Below are 24574 nucleotides of genomic sequence, written 5' to 3'. Positions count from 1 at the left end.
ATTCCTCTACTTGCCGACACACGGGCATATTCGCCGCTCGGGGACCAAGCCAACATACGCAAACATGCATCTGCACACGCACACACAGACACTACCGAGCCACGCAGCCATTTTCTGGTGTCAACCAGACCCCGAACCGAATTGTCGGGCAGTTGGCACGAGCCCCAGTGGTCAGCGCAGAAGCAAGGCCAGACCTGACGATCATCCTTGATCGAGTCGCGCCTGAAGGCCAGGAGCGCGGGGCGACAAACATCCTATATATGGGGGCCTGGGCAAGAACAGGTCGAATAGGCGGACCTTATGCGTTCCGCTTCGCTGTCGAGCAGGAGGTCTTCGATATGAGGTTATTCGTGATTCCGCCTGAACCCGACGCATCAGCGGCAGCACCGCATTACGAAAGTGAGCTGACCAACGAGCTCTCCATACTGAAAAGTTTCAGTGAGGGGTCACCGGCTACAGTCAGTAGTGCGTTCCGCTGCCGGGTACCACTGGACGCTGTCCCGGTAACAGCACTGGAAAAGGTCAATCTGTTTGGGCCCAGCCTGGTGACACCCAGTATTGCTGTACTATTCCCAAGCTCGCGTACGTCTCTCGAAACGGGCGCGGAAGTGATTTAGGACGCTGCAACCAAGCCGGAAACCGATCCCACCGCCGATGCTGGATCTGACGGTGCAACTCATGGAACTCATGGCAATTCACACTTCTGGGGGCATTTTACTTCGGAGCCTGCCTTTGAATAGCTTTGTTCTCCGCAGTGACGGAATGGCGTTTCTGACGGGATTCACGTTGCCTGTGGAGCCGGGCAGGGCATAGTACGAGACTCCGGAAGGGAAGCTTGTGACGGCTGCTCCAAGGATTCTCGCAAGGGAAGCAGTTTACCGCTGGCAATGTGACCGAAGCTCTGGCTGACGTCCTGTACGGTATCTGGTGCTCCGGGCCGCCACGGTCGCAGCAGCCGGGGGGGTCGTCAGACCCCGATTTCTCGAACTGCGGACCAGGCCTCCCAGCACCTGCGGAGCGCATCTTTGTTCATTTGTACGGAGCTCGAAGCGAAGCGCGTTTGTCTCTTCCGGATGCGCTAGACAGTAGAGCTTCCCAGGTCGCGAGGGCGTTGGAAAGGGATAGGACTCAGCGTGCTCATGGGCACTCTTGACTCCATTAGTGTATCGAGGCTGTGCCCAGTCACGCGCTGCAGTTTTTGACTGACACGTGCTCACTTAACTAACGAGTAGTCAGGGATTCTGCATTCTTGGGTGATGCATCGCCTAGGGTGGAGGATGGGGGAGGAAATGCCCGCTACGTCTGCTGGTCGTTGTAATACGAATAACGACCGCATAGACTGCATGTGGTAACACTGTGTGGGAGAGGCCTTGGCTGTGTTATGCAAGAGAGTCGACGCTGGATTGCCAGAGAGAGACAACATGCCGTTGTGGTACACAAGTCAAACAGTGCCAGACAGCGGTTGGCAGCGGCGAAACGCTATGAAACGCCCGGGGTGCCCATTGGCTTCCGGACCTGTTGCGCGACTCGTCTACCGACTGATTGGTGACCTGAAAATGCCGCGAGACTAATGATAGGCCAGGGATCGCCGTACTCCGTGGATGGCAAGCAGCTCTGACCCGAGGCGGGGTACGCGGTGTCTTGATTTGAGCAGCATGCATTACCGTAACACACCATGCCAGCCTAGGTGATTTTGATTATGAGTCCGAGAGAGATCTGTCAACCAAGTACGTTTCATGGTGTCACGCCATAAGCAGGTTTGCGCAGAAATCTGCTTGGCATATACGAGAGGAGCAGTTGCACTGGAGCACGTTATACGTGTCCTCCATGTCCAGATCGCTATGGCGGGGCCGCGGCTCCTTCCCGCTTGCACGGCATCTGGAACAGAGCGAGAGTGTCCTAAGCTACGACGCCATCGGTCTCGGCGACGCACACGGGCATTAAGCGAGGGCTCTCCAACGCACAGACACGCTGACCAGAACCACCGCCAGACAGGGGTTTTGGCTGTGCCACATAAGGCACATCATAACTGGGGGCCCCTGCTGATCCAGGCTAGCTAGGAGATGGAGACATGGGACGGGCGGCTAGCTTTCGTTCTTCGGAGATCAGATCTCTTATGCAAGCCCTTTATTCTGATCGCGCGGTGCCGATAAACACAATTTCGTTTGATTTGTTTTGACGTCATCTTTCGACCTGACCTTAGAAACTCATCGTCATAGAGCCCCGTCGCCTGGGTCGTAGACATGTTGTGACCGGGTGAGCACCATTCGACTCAGCATCGCGACGCTTAGGAAACCTTCAGCTACACACACACCAAGATGCGTTTGGCGGTCCTCGCACCCGGATGGGGGCCAGCATGCTTCTTGCTGCTTTCGTCTTTTTCATGGTGGAGTCAGCTTGAAGGAGCCAGTGGCACGAGCATTAGACCAGTGGCATTCCAGGCTCTGGGGTTTGCTGAGGGTTCCGACAGTGGGACCGGTCCAAGAGATGAAGACAGCGAAGAGGATGCACCGCCGGTAGCACGCCCTCGGGTGAGGGGGTTGCTGAGGCATCTTTCTAACATTTTCCGCAGTTCGTCATCTAGGGAGCCGGAAAGGACAAGGCTGCTCGAAGAGGAGGGAGACGCACCTCCTTTCAGCACGGGCGCCAGACGACGTGGACGGTCGAGGCCAGGAGTACGTCGACCTGCACCAGCCGAACCTGTTGCAAAACTTCTCAAATTTTTAGACGACCACGTCGCCACAGAGCTCTCAGATTATGAAAGTTTGTCGATGAATGGCGAGTTGAAGCCGCAGCATGTGTTCTTTACAAAAGGCGAGACTGGGTCACCGGCTGTCTCCTTCTTTGTCCGACGGGTACCCGTGGCAGCCTCTGGAAACTTACCAGAAGTCGTCGAAGCAATAGACAGGGCAATACCGCCGCGGAAGAAATTTCGGCTCGAAACGTCGTCCTGGGAGGCGGGGCTTTTCCTCGAAAGGCGGTCGCTTGTAAGAGACACCATCTTTCGAGCTGTAGGTGCCGACGGTTCACTGGATATGATGGTTTTCCCCGTACCTGCGGGAGAAGAGGGAGCTCGGCGAGTTGCCAAGTATGAGGACGAACTGCGAGCGGAACTGCGTGTGTTACAGCTGCTTGCCACGGGATCTCCCAAGCAAACCGCCACAGTATTTCGCTGCAGAATTCCAATAGAAGCTGCCCCGCTGCACAAGACACCTAAGATCATCGAGCTCGGCCCGGGACACGCGATGCCGAACATTGTGGTTTTTTATCCAAGCTCGCGTGTAGTTCTCACGACAGTCTCGGAGGCAATAAAGGAGGCGGCGACGGATCCCTCCTCTGCATCTGTTGCTCTTGCGGCGCAGCTGCATCTGACAATGCAACTCGTGAAGGTCATGGCGGTCCACGATTCTCGAGGCATTTTACTTCCGAACTTGTCGATGAATAACTTCGTGCTGCGAAGAGATGGAGCGGTGTTCCTCACCGGATTTTCATCGCTTGTGGAAGCGGGCAGGACATATTACGAGGCACCGGAAGGGAAGCTTGCCACAACAGCTCCAACGCGATTTGCGAACGGCAGAGAGTATACTGCTCTCGATGTGGCACCTGCTTTGGCTGATGTCCTCTACAAACTTTGGTGCTCCGGGCCGCCTCCTTCGCAGCAGCCAGAGGGGTCGTCAGACCCCAAGTTCTCGAACTGCGGACAAGGGATCCCCGGACCTGTGGAGCGCATCATTGTTCATTTGTACGGTGCTCGAGGCGAAGTGCGTTGGTCGGCTTTGGAGGCGTTCGAAAGTGAAGAATACAATGCAGTGAGGGTGTTGGAATGGGACGTGTCTACGCGGGATGAAGTCAGCGCTCTTTACAAGTAACATTTTTTGCAAGCCACGTTACATACGTGGGTGTGTATTCGGGATGACGGCGCTGGCCCTACGTCCTGCTGGCACCTTCGGAACGAAGAACTGAGCACACTGAAGTCCGTGCAAATGGAACTGGTCACGCTTGAAACAGTAAGCGCAGCTTGTGTGAATGCATCCATTAGTTCACGATGCCTCAAACAACTCGATATCGTAGCGTGTCCTGACGTCTTGCTTTCAGCGACGTCTACGGCGTTTTCCTTTGCCCATCCTGACCGGACGTGTGACTGGGCAGGCACATTTAGAGACGTAAATATGTGTTGAAGCCTACTAGCGAAAACCCTAAACTGAGGAACTTCGATTACGATGCAAACGATGAACGGACATCTGTCACGCACCGCTGCTGCAGCAAAACGCAGAGACGCCTGAGAGCGGTACTTAAGACACTCAGATAACGAGTTGTCAGCGGTCCTCGTCGAATGGAGGAACTGCTCATCGATCCCAGTATTTCTGCTGCGACAGGCGCCACTCAACGGTGCTGTTTACGACCTGTTTGCACTTTGTGTTTCACACACGACGTGGTGACAGACCTTTTCGAGAGAAAGTAGCGCAGACGCCTGCCCCGGTGCTTCAGCACGGCAGCCGTTAGAGTCTCAGTGAGCCGCATTCAGGCGTCAGTGATATCTCTCATCGAGTCAAGCTGCGCTTACTGCCTCAGGATAAGATCGCCGACTAAGGAAAGACAGAAGCGCTTGCAAATGGGGGACGAAATTCAAGACACACTGCCGTGGAGGGGCTCTCATTCCAGTCTTTAAAGTTCACGCGTAGAGCATCATCTCGACAAAAACCAAAGTCCGCGCCATTTCCACACGCGCACCTACATCGACGCACATGCAACCAGACTCCACGAATAATGCGCAACATCCTCAGGAAAGCGTGAACGCTCCCTGGCCTTCAGTCATGGCGACAACGAGACGCAGACGCAGGACGCGCTTGCTGGAGTAATCTGGCAGCTTTATGTAATTAGTGCATGTCATGACAGACGGAAGAACGTCATCGCTCGTGGCGCCTTCCGATCCGCTCTCCTGGGGCTTGCGAACCACTTTCATCAAAGGCCTGGACGCACGCACACAATCAAACATCACGCAAGAGTGAAAACACGCTACAAAGAAGACTCATAGACGAAATGTGTGCGGACAGAGGACACCTGGAGAGAGAAGGAGCAGACAGACGCACACAGACAGAAGCGCCTCCGCAGTGGCTAGGCCCCCGTTTCCTCGCATCTTACCGAAGAGCAGCAAATCCGCCATGCGGCAGGACCGGCGTGCCTGTAGCGAAGCGGAGGAAGCGGCGTCGCTCGTCGACGGAGAACTCGGTCAAAACTTCCAAGAAGGAAACGTACGTCGCACTCGACGCAGTGAACCTGACAAGCGTCAGAGAAAAAGTTTACCTTGAGCATGGAGCTTAACCTCAAACGCCGTGCCGAAGTACGAAGTCAGATACAAAAAGCGTCCACTCCAAATACCCCAGCGTATACTTCTACAGCCACACAGACGAACACGCGCACGCGGACCCCAAAAAGAGAGACACAACCCATCAACGCCTGGACAGGCGGCCTCTTCACCCCCCTCGCACCCCCTTTTGAGAAAGCCTCGAGACGCTCTCAGGAGGCGAGGGCTCATTTCGAAGGCAAGGCAGGAAGCATCTCTTTGGCTCACCCGTGGTCGGGCACGATATGGGCGCGGAGGTGCTCAATATTCCAAAAGCGGCTGTCGCCGATTCTGCCGCCCCCACCAAAGACCAGATGAGCTCTTTCTTGCGGTGAGAAGAGCGACAAGCTCGAGAGCGGGACGAGCGTGCTGAATCCGAACCGGAAAGCGTAAGCCTGCGCACACATCGCACGGAAAGGCGCCGAGAAGCACGCAAGGGAAATATCAGACGCGAAACCGCACACCGCAGAGGAAGGGTGCGAGGTGGGGGGGGGGCGGGGGGGGGGTAAACACACCCGCCAGCGAGGACTAGAAGACGCGCATCGCGCGAAGTCCGGGGAGCGACCCAGACACACGGAGAACGACGGCGTTGACAGCGAGACGTCAGCAAGACGACAGAAGAGCAAGAAGCATAATCGAAAACACAGGGGAAGACAGAACAGACAGCCTTGAAAAAAAAGGCACGCCTTTCCCACAACCGGCTGCACGGGAGCTTTTCAGGCATACATACCTGCAGCAGAATGCCTTCCAACAGGACAACCTGAATGACACGACGTATGTAAAAGTCGAGATTTCCGTTACACACCGCGAGGTTGCTTCCTCCTTCCACGAGCTCGATGTCGGTGCCTGTAGAGGCAAGAGAAACGAAACAGAAACGAACGTTCCACGCGTGCGGTCAGCCCGCAAGCATCACTGAGCACACTGCGGCCGTCGCCCACGCGTCCGGCTCTAAGAGTCGCCGCTCTCTCTCTGTCTGGGAGTCCTCGCATGAGCAGCGAATGCAGCGGGGAGGTATGCCAAACAAAGAGACAGAGCGACTCTTTTTTGTTTCGCGCAAGGAGCTTCGCGTCCCGCTGCTACGCCGCCCGCGAGTCCTACCAGGAAGCACGAAAACCAGCGCCAAGTCCTCCACTTCGTTTCCCTCGCTTCGATACAGGAGCAGGCGTTGCATGCTTCTCGCGAGTTGCTCGTCGACGTCGTTGAGGTCTGCGAGTCCCAAAGCCTGAGTCTTGAGGCAGGCGCGGCACGGCCTGCCCGCTGCTTCCTTCTCTTCTTCGCCGCCCCTGCTCTCCGCGGCTCGCTTCATCTGGCTCGCCTGCTCCTTCTGCCTTCGAGCCAGCGCCCTCGTTTGCCTTCGCGCTCCCCGCCCGAGCCCGTCGCCGTCCAGCGGCGCGGGTCGCGCCCCTCTCTTGTTCTTTTTCGCGTCCGCTGCCTCGCGGGCTTGGCCGCCAGCCACGCCGCGGCCGCTGCCTGGATCTTGTCCGTGCTCCCTCTTGGGCTGCAGTGCCTCGGTAGAGGAGGCCCCCGAGGCAAAGGGGGCCCCCGAGCACGCTCCGCAGGTGCAGCTCTCTCTCTGCAAGGCAAGCTGCCAGAACGCCGGGTGGAGGCGCAGGTCGATCGTGCAGCTTCTTCCGTCGAGGAGCGCCTTGGCTGCCACCTGCCCCAGCAGTTTGAACAGCAGAAAGACTTTTTCCTCTACGGACGACGCCGCACTCACCACCAAGGACGACGACGACGCAATAGCGGCATCCCCGCTGGACGCGTTTGCCTGCGAGGCCCGCGGCGTCCGATCAGGTCGCTCAAACTGGCGGCCTGCCGCGGCCTCAGCGTCGCCGCTCTCTCCTCGCGGCGTGGGCGCCGGAGCGGCGCTGGCGTCGCGTGCGGCTCCGCCTTGCGTCGCTGACCCCCTCGACGAGGACGGACTCGACGCGAGGCCCTCTGCCTCGTCCGTCCCGTGTCCTTCGCCGCTTGCTCTGCCCTCTCTCCCTGCGCGACGACGCGCCTCCGCGTTTCCGCCCTCCGGCGCCTTTCGCGGCGTCGGCCGCGAGGGAGTGGCGGAAGAGGGCGGAGGCACCGCCGCGGACAGCGAGGACGACGCGGAGGCAGAGCGGGGCGAAGGGTGCGCACTCGGGCGGACTGGAGAAGAAGACGGTGACATCGCAGACGTCATGCTGGCTGCCGCGCCCGAAGACGAAGTGAGGGAGGAGGACAACGGCTTCGAGAGAAGAGCAGGCGCCAGTCGAGACAGGTCGACCGAATACGGGAAGGGGAAGAAGCAGCCGTCGCTGCTCACATCTCGGAAGAGGCGAGGTGCAGAGTGCGTTTGGATCGCCTCCAAGACCTGGGGGACATGCGAGAAAGGAACGGCGCGCGGAAGCACACTCAGCTCGAACGCGACATCAACCAAAGTCGAGATCACGCAACGCTGCAGCGGCGCGGCGCGCCCCAGGCTTCTAGCAAATAAGAATAATAATAAAACCATGAACCCTGAACTATAAACTTCAGTGTCTGCAAAAACACTGTGGCGATGACTTGACACGTGTCTCCCGAATGTATGGCCTCGAGAGGCGAGGTACCCAAATCCCCAAGCTCGCCTTCGTTTTTCCTGTTTTTTAACAGCCCCGCGCCCTGAGGCAGGCATGTTTAGACCTGCCGCGTGTTTGCCCCCCGCGTCTACCTCGGAATAAAACTCAATGGTCGGGCCTGAGCCGACGCCCTCCTCGCCGAAATACTCGACCTCCAGCAGAGGCTGCTGCTGAGAAGCGAGACTGCCGTTCTTGGAGCTATAGAGAAGAGAATGGAAGTGCTCCATGACCTGAAAACACGCAGACAGCGGCGCACACACTCACACGCCATCCGCCGAGAATACCCACAGGTCCACGCACAAACAGAAGCTCTCATGCGCGTGAAACGATCGTCGCGCACAGGCATGAGTTTCTTCACGTCTTTCACCGATTCTGCAAGCGGAAGTCCGCACATCAATACAACCCCTCTAAAGATTCGCGTCCAGGCAAATGAGATACCAAATGGGAAGGCTCCCACCAACTACGCGCTTATATATATATATATAATTCATGTAGATAAATATATGCATTTATATGGAGGGATTTAGGAAGACTTCTCCGCTCCGTCAGCGACAAAGTCCCTGCTAATCCTATATCGCACCTGAAATGGAGTCCACTCACAAGGCGCCTGCTGGCGCATGCCTTCTTGTTGGCAGAAATACAAGCGCCACGTGCGAGCAGCAGTACTCACCTTGAACGCGCTGTCGAGAATGCGAGTCCGGTGAATTTTCACCTTTGTTCGCGGCAGAGCGACAGCCTGCGAATGGACGCGGCAAAAAATGCCCCAGACATACACACCGCAGCGACAGATAAAAGACGCTGCTTGCAATGCATGCACCCACAGGCAAGGACTTTACGGTTTACAGTCTCCCGCGCCCGGATATTCTAGCCACTTCATCGCCTGGCGGTCACGACGTGGGGGGTAAGGGGGACAGACCTGCTCATCAGCGATGCACAGTGACTAGCGACATCTGCGTCTTCTCGCCGGTCAACGTACGAACCTCGCTGCCGAGCGAGGCTCCACCCGCATGCGCAAGGGTAGATGCAAGCTAACGACGCCATCTCGGGTTCTGGGTTGCCTGCGAGGCGATTGACTCAGCAGCGTTCGGTTTTTGTGTCTCTCTCAAAAGTACCCTTACCGTCTCCAGGTTCGCGACGAAACTCTGTTGCTGTCGCCGACTGCCTTCGATCTGCGAGAAGATGCGCGCGGCGAGCGTCGCCATCAGGGCGCGGCTGGTTGGGTCCGCGGCGCCGTAGCCGCCGACCGCAGTCGCGCCGCCTGCGGCAACGAGCGGGCTCGCGGGGGGCAGGGCGAGGGAGGCGAATCTGGCGCCGGAGGTGCCGCCGCCGCGCGAGGAGGCGAGGCTGGAGCCGCTGCCTGCGGCTCCGCGGGCAGCGACCGTGTCCATCGCGTCGCGGAGACGCTGGCCATAGCAGCAGAGAGATCGATTCAATCCGAGAAAAGTTTGAAACACGTACAGCATGCGCGCAGAGAAGGGGAAGAGAAAGGAGCACCCTCGCAGAAGTCGCGACACCCAGAGCGGCGGACAGAGGCTGACGACGAGAGCCGGGTCGGAAAGGACTTGAAGGAGCTTGAGCGACAGGGCGCTGTTGGTGAAGAAACGACCGAGCTGGGCTTCAGACAGCCGAATGAGAGACGGTGCGCTCTTGTAGGACCGCGAAGATGCGAGCGACGCCGACGACGAGGTCGAGTCCTGCGTCCCCCGGCGCCGCCTGGTCCGTCCCTTGCTGGACTCCGAGGCGCCAGAGAAACGCTGAGAGGCGCCCTCATGCGCGGGCGTCGCAGGTGGGCGACTGAGTCGCTTTCCCGAGCCGAGCGGCGAAGCTAAAGACCCCGACAAGGGGGACGCAGCCCGAAGCTGGGAGGCAAACGCAGCGGTGTCGTGAGCAAACGCAACGAAGGCGCGCTCCAGCTGCATGCGCCGGAGGGCGTAAACAAGATGGTGAAGCAGCGTCAGGAGGAATACCAACGACGCCGCAGTCTTGTCCGCGCCAAAGATGTCGCCCAAACTGCCACCATGCCCAAACAAGTTCCGCCGGCCTCCCCCCGTCACCCAGCGATCCCCTCCCTCACACGCCATCCAACCGCAAGGGGTCTCCTCCCTTGAGCCCGCAGAAGCGGGGGACGCTGAGAAAGCCTCGCCTGCAAATGCGAACTCGGGCGACGCCGCCGTCAGATCTGCAGCTGTGTCTCGCGGTGCGCCGCGCGCCAGACTCCTCGCCCGCAAGTAGACCAGCTCCGCAGCCTCGTCGGAGCCTGCGCAGAGCAGGATGTCCTGCCGCGGTGGTGCAGCGAGCGAGCCGCGCAGGAAGGCCATGCACGAGACAGCGTCCTCAAAAGCCGAGACTAACGAACTCTCCTGGCTGCCCGGTGCCACAAGTGGCCATGTGCGAGGCCCCACGTCTCCTTGTCTCGCGGTCGCAGAAAGCAGCGCCGGCCTGAGCTCCTCCTTGACGCGCTTCCGCCGCTCAGGCGTGCTGCAGAGGGGCTCCAGCGCAGGAACCCCAGACGCAGAGGAAAGCGAACGCAGTTCAGCCGGCGAAGACAGGGGCGCCCCTACGCCCGCGCGGGCCACAGTCGAAGAAGACGACGCGGAAGACGCAGGCCGCGAGGGACAGGTCACCTTGGCGAAGGAGCGCAAGTCCTGAAGAAGACGACTGGAGCCAAACACGGAGTCGACCACCGTGCACAAAAGAGGCGAGGCGCGCCCCTCCAGCAGCTCCTGCGCCCGCCTCTCCTGAGCGAGCAGGAACCCTGCGTCGCAGTGCCGTTCTTTCCTCTCTCCTGCGCGGCCGCCATCACGCCCCCCCGTGGCGAACTCCGAAGACGTCGAAGAGGACGAGAGAGACAAGGAGACCCTGGAGGAAGAAGGGACGCGAGAGGCGGGAAGAGGCGCAGACGCGGCCTGCGGCGTGCCTGCTTGTCTTTTTTCCGCGGCTCTTTCGCTGGCCTTCGCCCCTGCCCCGTATGCCTGCGCCTCGAGGACTTCATACTCCACCACATGCCGCAAATCCCACAGCGGCAGGTACACGTCCTCTTCAGGCGCTTCGTCCTCGCCCCCCCCCTCCGGCGCAGACGCGCGGAAGCCGAGGGGCTTGCTGCCCCCGTTCTGCTGGCAGGGGAGCGTCAAAAGATCTGCGTCCGCGGCGACGAGAAACCGGGCACTGAGGTCAACGACGGCGTACTCCGCATTCGAGCTTTCCCTGGGGGGCGCTGCAACGCCTCCGCGATGCACCACCGGTCCTCGCGCCGCGTCGGCAGAGGCGCGGCTGCCCTCGGGCTTTGCACACGAAGCCGGGCAGCACGCTCCTACAAACGAAGACGCCAACTGCGTTTTGGCGCCGTGTTCATCGGCGTTTGCGTTTCCTCCTCGCCGCGCCGCCTCGGCGTCCTGCTGCGGCTCGTTGCCTCGCCCGTCGCGCGCCGCGCTGCGCAGGGGCGCCTCCTCCCGCTGCTCAGCCGTGGCGGGCTTAGGGCACTGCCTGCGACCGTCTCGCGTGCGGCTCCGCGCACTCCGCTGCTCTACAGCGCGCGCACTGAAGGCGGAGGACCGCGGCCGCCGCACCACCCTGGCGGACGGGAAGCAGCGCCGGTACCGGCAGAGCGCCTCGGTGAGCGTCATGTGCGAGGGGACGGCTGTGCCGTCCACGAACAGCTGGATGTCTCGCTTCTTTGTTGTGTCGCCCTCTTCGCGCCGCCACGCGCCGCCCCCCGACCCCACGTCCGCCACGTACGGCGGAAACAGCCGTGACGACACGGCCGCCTCGAATGAAGACGCTGAAGACGAGACGTCGGTCGCAGGTCCGACGGAGATGAGACGCCGCACCCCCTGCGGACTCGTCCGGCTGTCTCCTCCCGAGAGTGCAGACGAAGAAGCGGCTGAGGCATTCGCGTGCCCTGAAGCCGCCGACCGCACCCTTGAGGACGACGACGCGAAGAGAGTCGTGATGTCGGGCGAAGCAAAGAGGACGCGCGCTGAGGGTGGAGGGCGGTCAAGGACGAGAGAGGAGGCGTCGGCGAAGCCGACCTCGAACTCGGTGGTGGTGTGCGCCTCGTCGTCTTCGTCTTCGTCTCCGTCCTCATCCTCGTCCTCCTCGTCTTCCTCCTCCTCGCCGTCTTCTTCACTGGTCGACGACGATCCAAAGCCGCTGCTTGTGTCGTCCGAGCGCTCCACGGAGAGGCCTGCGTCGTCGTCTTGGTTCGAGTCGCTTTCCAAGTCGTTGACTCCGTACAGTGCAGAAGCGCCTTCCTCCGCTTTTGCGTCCGCCTCGTCCTCGCCTCTCGCCTTCTCGCAGTCCCGCTCGCCGCGCCGTCGGTCTGTACTCCTCGCAAACGCGTCGCTGGCCATTGCAGAGCTTTCTGAGGCGCAGTGCAAAGAGAACGCAGACCCGAGAAAACGCATGCAGAGAGACAACGACCTCGACGCACGCAACATTCTCTACAGCTCTCGCTCGACCCGACCGTGCGCGGAAGCATTTGAACCGTCGTAGAAGCGGAATTGCACGTTTGTCGCAACCTGAGTGCGACGGCAAACAGGCAAGCGAAGTGACACTGTAGACAACACGGCACGGGAGACTAGTGCATGAACAGAGGCGCGGGGTGTCCAGAGGGAAACATGCAACAGCGACCTAGCAGGCACGGACGACGAGTGCATTTTCACCTTTCGAAAACGAGAATCGGTTGACATCTGAGACCTAACTGGGGTCATCCATCTAGTTGAGAGAGCCATTGAACGAGATCTCAACAAGAACCAGTGTCTCTAGCCGCCTCTGAACACGCGCGACACGGAGACGAAGCGACGGAAGGGGGCACGGATCGAGAAAAATTTCCTGCGGCACACGACGCCAGAAGATCAGACGAAGGAAAGCAACGACAGGACGAACTCCGCAAAAGACTGTCTACTCTACACACGTGGCAGCCGCCGGCATTCGCCTTGGGATGCAGGCGCGCGCATGGGCTGTTGTCGTGGGTTGGGTGTTGCCTCCATAGCGGAGGCGCCACTAGGAAGACGCTCGCTTCCGCCAGTCGCGTCCACACATGCAGTCTTCGCAGCTTATCTTACCGGTTTCCTGTGGCGTGGACGCCCACGCCTCTTCTTCTGCAGAGGAGAGGAAGGAGACCTCGAACTCCTCTTGGCGTCGTCGCCTAGCCCCTGCAGCCTCTTCGGTCTTCTTCGGCTTCGCCGCCTCATTCTTAGCAACGTCGGAGCCCGCGCTCTTGTCTCGTGCTGTGCGGCGCGCCACGTGGGGCTTCTGTGGCGGCTGCGACGAGTCTTTTTCGCTTTCTTTGCGTCCCCGGCGTTGACGACTTGCGCTTCTATCTCTGCGGAGTTCCTCGTCCGCCTCCTCCCCCGCTGATTCCTCTTTTCCCTTCTTCTGCTCGCCGCGTCGTCTGCCGCCTAGAAGCGTATCGCTCGTCTCTTCATCCTCCGTGTGTCCTGCTGGCTGGTGTCCACGGCGCCCGCTTCTGCTCACGTTTTCCTTCTTTTCCTCTTCCTCAGCGGCCGCCGCAGCGTCAGGTCGTCCGCCGGCCGCCGTCTTCGTGTCTCCGCCTCCAGCCGCAGCGCCCGCCTTGGGTTCCCTCACGCGTGTTACCCCTCCGCTCTGAAAGACGCCTCGCCTCCGCTTCCCTGTCCGCCTGGCGTCGCCCTTTTCTTCGCCTTCTTCCTGTTGTTCTGCCTCCTCCTCCGCCTCCTCGCGGTCTGCCTGCGTCTCGCCTGTCTTCGCCTCCGGCTGCGTCTCGTTCGATCGTCTTCCACCTTCGTGTTCATCCTCCGCCGGGCCATCGTCGCCGGGCGCCGAGGCCGCGCCCGTCGGAGGCGCCGCCGGCCGCCCCAGCAGGGAGACGCGCCGATCTCTAGCGGAGCCGGGGGGCGAGACGCGGGCGTTCGTTGGGCGCTGCGCAGCAGCACAAGCAGCGGCCTGCTGGCTCGCGACCTCCCTCTGCACATTCGCCTCCAACCGACTGACGGCGGCCTGTCCACCCAGCATGCAGTTGAACTCAGGCAAAGCCTCGCGCGAGTCTTTCTCCCCGCCGCGCCTCCCGCTGCTACTGGCAAGGCCATTGCTCTTCCGTGCGGCACCGCCCGCGCGTGGATACCACGAGGACGCCAGCGAAGAGACGAGAGACGCATGCAGGACGTTGCACGCCCGCGACTCGCCTTCTCCGCTCGACTGCTCGCCGGGGTCCGCCTCCGCCCCCGCCCTCGCGCCCACCCCGCTGGCGACCGAGCTGGACTCTCGAACGAGCGACGCACTCAGCCGATCAATCATCGGAAACAGTACGTGATGCGGAAACGACGACGGAGGGGCAGGCAACGCCGATGAGCGCAGAGAGGAAGACAGAGAAGATGCGACAGCACCTGAGCGACGCGCTGAGCGAGAAGGAGAGGCGCTGTGAGAGGCCGCGCGAGCGGGATGCGCAGAAGTCGACGCAGCTCGAGCGTCCGCCGAGAATGTCGTGCCTTGTGGAAAGCGACGGGCGTCCAGGGCTGCCCGCGCATAGCGAGAGAGAAGAAGAAATTCGCCTTCTGCCGAAAAGTCCTCATCGTCCTCGTCATCGTCATCATCCTCGTCATCCGCGGCGGTGCGAACCAGGAGGGAAAGCAGGTCCGACGTGGACGCGGAGACGCTGCTTGCGCCCGGCCTCTCGTCTCGAGACGAGGAACGAGACACCGGCAGCAGATCCTGTTGAAGCGCGGAGGCGACAAACGCGGAGTCGCTCGCAGTCTCCCTTCCATCCTCCCGGATTCGATTCCGCGAGCCTGCTCTGCTTCGTCTCTCTCCCTCTCGTTCTCTTCTTCTGTCTTCATCCTCCGCTTGCAGAGAGGGCCTTTGAGAATCGACCGAAGTTTTCTGGTCATCTGCCGTTTGACCTCCTTCTGCAATCTCGTCCTTCGCGCCCTTCTTCGTCTTCTTTTCCCCGTCTTTTCCCCTCCTCCTCCCAGCTTCGCTGCGCGCCCTACTGGCTTCTTTCCTCCTTGTCAAATCGTTTGCTTCCGTCTCCTTCCTCTCTTTTTGAGCTCTTCTCCGCTTCGAGTTGGTGCTGCCGCCGCTGCACGCCGTCATGCTCTCTTCTTCCTTCTCCGCTCGCCTGTCCTTCCTGCTTGCTTCCACCCTATCTGCAGCGCGTGCCTTCTCCGCGGCGCCCTCTCCGCGTTGATTCTCTTTTTCGGTTGCTGTGCCTCGCTTTTTCTTCTTCTCCGCACCGCGGCTCTCGCCCGCGGAGCGCGCGCGCCGCCTCTGCGCATGCAGCAAGGCCTTCCGCCGCTCCTGCGCGGAGGGCGACAGCCGCACGAAGACTTCTCGATGAAGAGAGCCAAAGAGCGTCAGCAAGTCCTCAGGCGTCTCTGGCGTAGCCGCACGCGCCGAGGGGAAGAAGGCCGCCGCACCGGTCGCGCGCGCGCGGAGACTGCTTTCTGCAGCGCGTTTCCCCGTCTTCGGCGAGCCGCCTTCTCCGCTCTCCTGACTCGCGCCATCGCGCCTCGAAGGCGAAACGAGAGAACTAGCTCCACTTATGTCTTGCTGCTCTCGGCTGGCTGACACAAAGAAGGAGACGTACGCCGCAGGCACCCCGTAGGACCGCGGCAAGCGGCGAGCTGCCGGACCCCTCTCCCCGCGCTCGCCCTCCCCGCTGCATCCGCCTGAGGCGAGCGCGTCAACCGCCGCAGCCTCGGCCGAAGAGGAGGAGGAAGGCCCGCGAGACGCGTTCTGCGGCGCAAGCGCCAGGCCGCTCTTCCGCGAAGCGCGTGTCTCCTCGCCTTCGGCATGCGGCCCTGGCGCAGCCCCTTTCTTTCCTGTGAACAGGAAGGGGCGCGTCGAGGCGAGCGACTGAAGGCGAGGAGACACGCGCTTCGCGGAAGAGCGGCCTGGCGCGGAGACGAACCCCGCCGGGGTCGCCGGTCGGAGGTGAGGAGGGAGATAGGAGGCAGCAGATCCCATAACGTGTTTGTCGCTCGCAGAGAAGACAGTCTGCACCGACAGAGAGGCCTCGCCGGCGCGGCCCAAACTCTTCATACACAGCGACGCCAGCTGCAACAGCAGAGCGCCGTCCGCCTGAGACCAATCGAGGTCTTCCCAAGGAGACGCCGCGGGCGCCGCCGAGGACAGCGAGCCCGCGGAAGACGAAAGATCTTCCAAGGCTTCTGGTAGTGGGAGAGCGGAGGAGAACGCAAAGGCGCGAAGAAAGAGACAGAGGCGCTCGTGAAGGAGCTGCGTTCTCTTTGCGGCTTTTGTGCCCGCGTTCGTTTTCCCCGCGGATTTCTGCACGCAGGCAGGAAAAAAAGAGCAGGCACCGCCCCTTCTAGCGGCTGCCCTCTGTGCGTTCTTTTCCCCTTTTTCGGGGGCCTCCTCCACCGCACGCCCTTCGCGAGCATTCTCACACGTCAATGCCCTGGTCTCCTCTCTGTCAGCTTCAGAGGAAAACGAGGCCCCGGAGGCCCGCCTCTGAACCTGCGCGTCCCCGTGCTCCCCGTCTGAGGCGTCTGTCGAGGCGACGTCGAGCCCGCCGAGGAACTCCGCCAGCGCCGCCGCGACGTCGGAGACGATGAACTCGAAGGCGGAGACCTGTTCGTCACCTTCGAGAAGCTCTCGCAGAGAAACAAAGGCTTTCCAAGCTCGTGCGTGACCCCGCGTCTCGACCGCGGCTCCTTCCGCGCGACTCTCCAACCCCGCGGGCGCCGCCGCCTCCTCCTCTTCATCGAGACAGGGACGACAGCCCCCGGCCTCGCCCTGAGTCTCCGCCTCGGGACCCCGGTGCGCGGCGGACTCCGAAAGAGACAGCAGCGCCGTCACTTGCTGGAGCCGCGGCAGGACATCGGAGGCGCGGATCGCCGAGGAGAGTGGGGCGAGCCCGCGGGGGTCGCCCGCTCCCGTTTCGTCCGCAGCGCCTTCGTCCTTCCCGTGGGCGTCTCCCGCGCTGCAGAGCGGGTGCACCGCTGCGGAAGACGACAGACACCTGTGCGTCGCCTGCACTGCTGGAAGGAGAAGAATGGTTGCACTCAGCCAGAGCGAAAGCCGAGAGAGGTTGACAGCCACGTGTCCCGAGGACGAAAAGGCGAAGCACCAGCGAAGCGGGAGGGCGCACGTCTCCGTCTCCTCGTCGCTGCTCGCTTGACGCTCCATCGAGGCTCTCCACCTCGATGGAGCCCGACGCCCAGTGACTTCGTCCTCAGGCGCAGACAGAGGCAAATGCGGCGTCGCCAACGCCGAAGACAGACGAGAAGCAGCGTGTTTCTTCCCCGCATGCGGCGACGACTGGCGCGACGACGCCGCTGAGGAGAGCGCGGAGAGCGGAAGCGACACGGAAGAGGGGCACAGCGACGAGGCAGAAATCGACGCGAAGGCGCCGTCGTCTATCGCCGCATCGAGGCCGCCGCGAACGAAGGCGATGACGCCCTCTTTGAAAAAAACCGGCAAAAAGACGTGCGGCGCAAGCGAAAGAAGCTCCAGAGTCACACTCAGTGCTGCCATCACCTGAGAAAAAGAGAAAAAACACACGCGCACATGGCAACAGAAAGAGCGCCTAAACCCTAAACCCTAAACCAGCGAGCGCTGCCAAGCACATCTAGTCATACACACCCGCGGCGCTGGGTTCAGTACTCGCACGCGAATGTATAAATGTGTCTGTCTTCCGCAGGAGCCCCAAACACGGTGTGCACTTTCACTTCATTTCCTCGAAAACATGAACACATGATGAGCATATGAGAGACTCTACATACAGTCAGTTGTCGCGCTAGAGCCGCCACTCGTCGCCACAACTGAGAGCCAACTGTCGTCCGTGGCCGCGATAGCCAGCCGCGGGCAAGCACATGCTCCCCCAGCCCCAACACGCGGCAGGTTTGCTTGAAGAAGACGCATGCGTGTGGCGGCGTTCAAGCTGCGCGTACCGCCGTCGCGGACGGCTTCGTCTGCAGGATGTAGGCAAGGAACTCCGCGACTTGCACGCTGTCGAGCTGAGCGAGGAGCTCCTCTCTCAGGCTCTTGGCTGCCGGGGCCTGCAGCGTCCCTGCGGTCTCCCGCACGTCCCCCCTTGCGTCCACCGTCGACTCCCTCTCCTCGCTGCCAGCGAGCGCGAGGCCGCCTGAGTCCTCTGCCTCCTCAGCCACGCTCGCCGTCATCACGCAGCCCAGGAGGAATTGTAGAGTCTCCAAGAGCAACTCCGAAGAAAGGGCGCGGTCATACAGCCGCAGTAGAGGGCCTACAAACGTCCTGACAGACACACGCCCAACCAGGAAGGCAAAGAGACATACGGGGTACTTCCACGATGCGCGCTGTGAAGACCCACATACACACACACAAATAGACGAGTATATGCGCACGTACATGTACTGCGTCTAGCCATATATCCCAGTGGAGCACGCTTGAGTCTGACTTCTGCACGGTCGGATGCTTGACACCCGAGTTCGACTTGGTGTTTTCTTTCGCGGGCCGGGTCGCGTACTTGATGAGCGTTCCAAAGAGCTCCGGTTCCTTGACAAAGAGGCGGCTTCGCTCCGCGTCGGGAACCAGGACTCTGGCGAGCTTTCTCGGCACGTCTGGCGGGCGTCGCTGCCGCGAGTTTGCCTGCTCATTCCCTTCGAGGCTGTCTTCCGCATGCATGAGCAGGTCGCAGTCTCCATCCGAAAGCCGCTCGGCCTTGCGCCTGCCGCGCCGGTCCCTGCTGCGCGGCACCTTCTCAGCAGCAAACGCGGGCGGGGACGCACGTTTCTTCTTCTTCCTGGGCGACGCGCTGGCCCCGCTGTCCAGACGCAGGGTGTGGAAGAAGAGAGGCAAGTTGAAGACGACCGCGGGAAGCAGCGAGACTCCGAGGCACACGAACCGCAGGAGCAACATGAAATCCGGCCCTTCGCCCTGAGAAAAACCACGCGCCACATCAGAAGTCGAACGCACAGAGATTCACCTGCAGCTGCAACCCTTAGAGCACTCAACGCCACCCCCCCCCCCCCCCCCGCCCCCCGCAGGGAGAGCACGGAGGAACGCGCAAACGCACAGGAACAGCTGAAGCACGGCTGTAGTCTCTCCAGATGCCTAACTCTGAAGTTTGCTCCCGGTGCCTGACTGGCTCCTTTGCCGCGGTGAATACGTACGGATACGCAGGCTTCGGTAAGTAGGTATGCAGGCCAACGTTCGCATACACCCCCAAGAGGGGGAGAGCTCGAATCATCTGTATATATATAAATACATATGTATGTATTGGGACCAAGAAGCTATCGTCCGTACAATATCATCTATCAAACCCAGTTTAAGAAATTACGAAAATACATCAAGACCGTTAAGCGAAAGCGGAGTCACACGCAAGCTCGGTTCTGCTGGCGCACCTCTCGCCGGAGGAGTTTTGCCTCTTTTCAAGCGGGCTCGGTTTTTGCTCACCGTTGCGTGCATAACGCGCTCGACGCTCTTCCACCGAGGGTCTCTGAGGAGCTCTTCAGCGAGATTGGTGCTGAAATTGGCGAGCACGGCCAGGGAATAGGCCGCGTCGGTGACGCATGCGTTTTGCTGCAGCGAGGCCATGCCTTCCTCCTCATTTTCCTCTCCGCTCTCTCTGTCTTCTTCTCCGTCCTTCGTCTGCGAAGACGCCGCGCGCGCAGCAACCACTGCGAGGTCGACGTGCCGAGCGATGAGGGCGAGGAGGTTCGGCACGAGCGAAGACGAGGCGATGGCGTTCAGCTCCTTCGGGAGCTCCGTCAGCGCGGCACGGTACTTCTTGCCGGCCTCCTCGATCCACCGGCGGCATTCGTCTTCCTCCTCTTCGTCTTCCTGCGCTGCACAGCGCGACGGAACAGCGACGCCGCTCGGCGCCTCGAGCGCCGGCGACAGCGCGGCGAAGGAAAGCCCCACGAAGTCCCGACCGACCCCCTGCGCGCCAAAGCGACGGCAGAGATGCTGCAACGCAGTCAACGAGTCCACGCTGGCGGCCGCAGGCTCACTCGCCGCCGCCGCAGAAGAGCCATGACCGTCGGCGGACGCTCCCTCGTGCTCTGGCGACGCCGAGCGCGGCGAAGAGGGAAGCGGAGAGACAGGCAGCGAGGCCGGCGGCGGCGACGCCGAGGCGGTCCGGAGGTGCAGGGAGACCAGAGAGTCGATGTAGCTGCGCCAGCACTGACAGGCACACTGAACAGACACAGCAGCGACAACACGCCCGTCGCGTAGGCGGAGGGGAAGACAACCCAACATCCAGACACACCCCACATGCGCGCGCAACGAGGAACGAGTCCGGGTAGTGCAGAGCGTGATGATGAGCAGCCAGAGGCGTGCGGAAAGCCGCATAAGCGCTTGAGCAAACCTCTACCAGCGTGCATCTGGTTTCGAAAGGCAAGCGGTAGTTGCGTACGGTTTATATATATATGTATTTATATATATATATATGGGCAAGGACCCCACCCGAGGCAGGGAGGCAGGTCAGATCCGCTCGAGTGCCCCGCTTCCGTAGGATCGACTACATCTCTTCTGCTACGCATCCACGCCAAGCCTACGCCGCCACCTGGGCAGGCGGACCCGCCACGATCAAAACATATTTTTCTTGGAAACGACGACCAAGCTCTGTCCGCCGCAGAGGCCTCAGGTGCTCGCTCATAAGCCCCCGCAGCTGGAGTGGATCGAGGATGCGGAGCTGGCTGGCCTCGAGGACTGTGCCGCCGAGTCCGCTGCCACATGCAGGCGTCTCCGCCCTCCTCTCGCGGGGGAAGCCACTGCAGCCACTGCGGCCGCATGCAGACTTCGAAGACGGTGCCACAGCGCCCCTGGCGACTTTCTTCGCTTACCGAAACGAGAGTCTCATCCTCGTAGGTCAACAGCGCCGAGAGCGCGGGAAGCACTGGAGAGACGAGACTCTTCAGCTCTTCCTTCTGTTGCTCGAGGCTCTTCTCCATCTGCGGCGCGAGGCCCTTCGTCTGGGCGCCACCTTCCTGCCCCCCGCCCCGTCCCTCGTCAGCCCCACCACTTCGTCGCCACAAGCCCCTTCGCTCGGCTCGCGGGGAAGCCCGGGGGAACGCGTCGGGCTCCTGCGCCTCCTCCTCGGCGCGCGCTCCGCCGTCGCCGCCGCGCAGCGAGAGACTCCGCGAGCTGCTGGCGCGCGACAGTGGACACGGAGAGGTGCTCCACGTCTGCGCGGTTTTGAAGAGCCGCACAGCCGCCTTCATTGTCCGCCGTTGCACGTCCAGCGAGAAAAAATCAAGAAACGACAGGGAGGCCTGGAGCCCCCCCGACAGAAACACGCTGAGCGGCTGCTCCTCCGACAGCTTGTCCATGCACTGAAGACAACGAACGACAGCGAAGCGGCATCCAAGTCGACGTGAGAGCCAAGCCCTGAGCCCGCAACCCTGAACTCACGCCTCGCACGCGCACAGCAGTCCAACACGGTGGCTGCAGAACGGCGAGGTACTTCAACTCGACCCCGCCACCCTCCCAAGGGTCGTCCGGGGGATCTCCAGCCGCCGAACGCGATGCCACGCTCACTCCGGCACTGCGCATTCGCGAGAGGCGCGATATGCACCCCACGTGAAAGGACGAGTGCAAAAAAAAGGACAGAGAGGGAGGGGGCGCCAGAACACGCGGGCTCACACGACCCAGATGCGGCAAAGAAGCGCAGCAAAACGAATTTGCAGTTGAGTTCAGCAGCGCTGGAGCGCGACCACCTTAAACAGGAAGAGAGCTGCGGGACGCGACCCTCGATGAGCACCAAGTAGCGAAGCCCTGCATCAGGCGGCACGATGGTGCGGCTCGGCGCACGAAGAAAGCTCCAGAGCCACCGATTCAACTCGAAACTACGACGCAGCAGACGGCAAGCAGACAGAGAGCCGGTGGAAAGCGCAGCACGCGAAGAAGCCAACAGAGTCCTACTCGTGTGCGACGTCTTCCCCCTCCCATCTGTCAGTGCGCTCACCTGCAAAATCTTCTCCGCCAGGTCGATGTATTCGATGCTTGTGAGCTTGCTGTTTAAGATGCGGAGATACCGCGCTGAAGCGGAGGCGCACGGATCACAAGGGCAAAACAGTGTCGTGAAAAAACGACTCCTTTTCCCTCTCGGTCACATCGTCGCTGTCGCCTCGACCCGAGAACGGACTCGCCCACGCAACGGACACTCAGACGAAGTGCGGACGGGAATGGCGAACCCGACGTTTTGGCTCAGCATCCCTCGCGACCTTCGGCATACCGACCGCCCGCGAACAGCCGACCCCAGATGCAAGAGGTTCTCAATTCTGTCGCTTTGTAGAGGCTTGTCGTGCCTAGGCCCAACGGGTAGTGCCGCAGCCCATCCAGGTGGCGGTCGCATGCACCATGCAGGCATTCTGCCAGATGCGCACGGCTCTAGGCGCCAAATCCTCTCGAATCCCACGTCGGCAAGCTCGCGGATACGTCGACGAAAAACAAAACACATACAGAGAACGCGAGAGGCGCGCGCACGATGGCAGGACCGCAGAATATGACAGTCAGCCAGGTCGAAGGAGGCAAAAAGCGGATACGCATGCGAGATGTGAGTCGACAGCAGACGTGAGATCCAGCGTCCTGAGGCGTACGTTGTCGGGCGATCGCCGCGGCACCTTGCACGGGGAGGAGATCGAGGAGGAGGAAGAGGCAGTTCGCGACGAGAAGCATCTTCTGAACCATGCCGTCGCCGTCCTCGTCGTCGCCGAGAAGAAGGGCCTGCTGTTGAAGCAGCAGCAGCTCCTCGTCATCATCTCGCATTCTGCCAAGTGCAAACGTGTCGTCGTCGTCGTCTCCCAGCAAAAAACCCGCTGCGTCTCGGCTGCGCTCAAAGCCAAAGCGAAGGGCCACGCTTCCGAAGTCGAAGGCCAAATTCGAAGATGATCGCGCGCGTCCTTCGCCTTGCCCGCCGTTGCCCTCGCCTCCTGAGCCTCCCCCGAGGACGAGGAGCTCGAGGACGACGCAAGCGAAGACGAGGACGCTGCAGAAGACGAGCTCGACGCCGGGGGAAGCGAAGAAGGTAAGAGAGAGGACTCACCTCCCTCAGACGTATGCGACAAGGCGCGCGTGCCTTCGTCCATCAGACCCGTGCCTTCGTTCCCCTCGCGAGGCTCTTCTCCCCCCGCGGCCGATCGCTGGCGAGAAGGAGACGAAGACGAAGACCGGCGATCCTCGTCTTCCGCCCGCGGTGAGGCTACGCTTCCCGACGGCTTCCCTGCCGCCGCCGCCGCCTCCTCTGTCGGCGTCTTGTGCTCGCTCGGGGGCCGCGAGGAGGATCGCCCCCTTCGTCCGCTCTTTTTCTCACCGGAGCCCCCGGCGCCACCTGCGGCGGCTGTCTCTGTCTCTCCCGCGACTGCCTGCTTGCTCTCGTCTCGCGGCGTGCTGCAGGGGTCCGCCGCTGCCGCCTTACCCCCCCCCTCAGGAGCAGCGCCTTCTCCAGCCTCCTGGCTACGCGCCGACACCTCCTCGCGTCTCGCAGAGCTCTGCCGCGCCCCGGGCCGTCGATCAGATGGCGGCTCAACCGCGGCAGCGGTTGAGGAGGAGGCGGAGGAGGAGAACGACGAGACGCCGCGCGCTTCGGCAGCCGAGGCGCGCGGAAACGGCGAGGCCGCGGGCTTCCCTTCGAGCAGATCGAAGAGCGCCGCGACAAACACCTCGAGGGGGAAGTGCCCGATGGACGCCTCCGTCGCGTAGGACAGCCACTCCTGCAAATCCGCCAGGCACGCCGTCTGAGGAGCCCAACAAAACGCACAGCATCACAGAATAATCAATGCGCAAAAGCGGAAGCGATACCGCAAGCTCGGCGAGTCAAACCGGACAACACAACACGCCGAACAATGAATCGAAACGAAGTCTAGCGTAGTTCGGTGCGTGCACACGCGGCCCATCCCCTCCACGCAAGAGTGTATCGACTTTGACGAATATCAACGGGAGAAGCAGGGTAGATACGGAATTCAAATACAGCCCAAGCTCAGGCATGCATGTGCATGCGACCTGTGCACATCCAGGAGCGCAGCAAGGCGTGGAACAGACGATCCAGCGCCTCGATACATCCTGCTGGCTTCATGACGCCCCTCCCTTCCCCCCTCCCCCCACGCCCCGCCCCATTCGTGATGCATACAGCGTTCACGGATGTACGCGCTGGCAAATTGTGAACCTTCGAATGCCGCTTTCGCCCTTTCACCCTGCGCGTTAAATCTACTACTCTCGAAAAGCGCACGGGGCGAGGACCTAAGCTGCTTGCAAGAACGTGGCTCCGTCGGCACGTCTCCTCGCGGAACGCACCTGCCTCATATCTACCTGCCTATCTGCCTGCTTTACGCCCCTGAGTGCTTAATAATATCCTACATGTGGTTGGATCTTCATCTGCGCGTCATCCTCCCGACACTTACGTGTTGTGCTTGGTTTGGCTGTTGAAGGATTTTGAGCATCGCGCTCCACCTGCTGTCCTCTGCAGTGGTCAGCCCTCGGCCGCCACCGCGGCCCATGACGATGAGTCGCGGCATGTGATTCATGGTGGTGTTCTCTGGCTTTAAAAACCCATGCAAAAGCTATTCCTGAGTAGCGTGGAGTGCGGCCTTCCTCACGAGGCTAGCGCGGGAGGAGGCGCGCATTTTCTGCGTCGATTCAGACGCAAAAGCGACACAGGCAGCTCCGACCCCCGTGGGAGCGGACAGCGACTTCCCGGCGAAAAGACGAAGCAGTTGAAAAGACGCGAGCC

At 61.3% G+C, this 24574-nt stretch overlaps 2 protein-coding genes across 2 annotated transcripts; one reads left to right on the top strand and one right to left on the bottom strand.

The window, feature by feature from the left end:
* Positions 1-2318: 2318 nt before the first annotated feature.
* On the top strand, positions 2319-3869 carry BESB_019040 (rhoptry kinase family protein ROP40 (incomplete catalytic triad); the record flags this gene model as incomplete). Its single annotated transcript, XM_029360613.1, has 1 exon — positions 2319-3869. One exon carries the CDS (start codon positions 2319-2321, stop codon positions 3867-3869), a length of 1551 nt encoding a protein of 516 aa, XP_029215972.1.
* Positions 3870-4780: 911 nt separating this feature from the next.
* Positions 4781-24368, bottom strand: BESB_019030 (uncharacterized protein; the record flags this gene model as incomplete). Its single annotated transcript, XM_029360612.1, has 18 exons — positions 4781-4970; positions 5143-5277; positions 5573-5739; positions 6075-6190; positions 6443-6851; positions 6885-7685; positions 8022-8159; positions 8600-8665; positions 9048-12289; positions 12993-17403; positions 17817-18138; positions 18371-18780; positions 19300-20040; positions 20691-21179; positions 21812-21885; positions 22446-22834; positions 22903-23582; positions 24246-24368. 18 exons carry the CDS (start codon positions 24366-24368, stop codon positions 4781-4783), a joined length of 12903 nt encoding a protein of 4300 aa, XP_029215971.1.
* Between the last annotated feature and the right edge of the window lie 206 nt (positions 24369-24574).

Source organism: Besnoitia besnoiti, chromosome XI (assembly GCF_002563875.1).
Source record: "Besnoitia besnoiti strain Bb-Ger1 chromosome XI, whole genome shotgun sequence".
NCBI lineage: Eukaryota > Apicomplexa > Conoidasida > Eucoccidiorida > Sarcocystidae > Besnoitia > Besnoitia besnoiti.
Note: the sequence above shows the minus strand (reverse complement) of the source record. Positions and strands in the feature narration are given on the sequence as shown.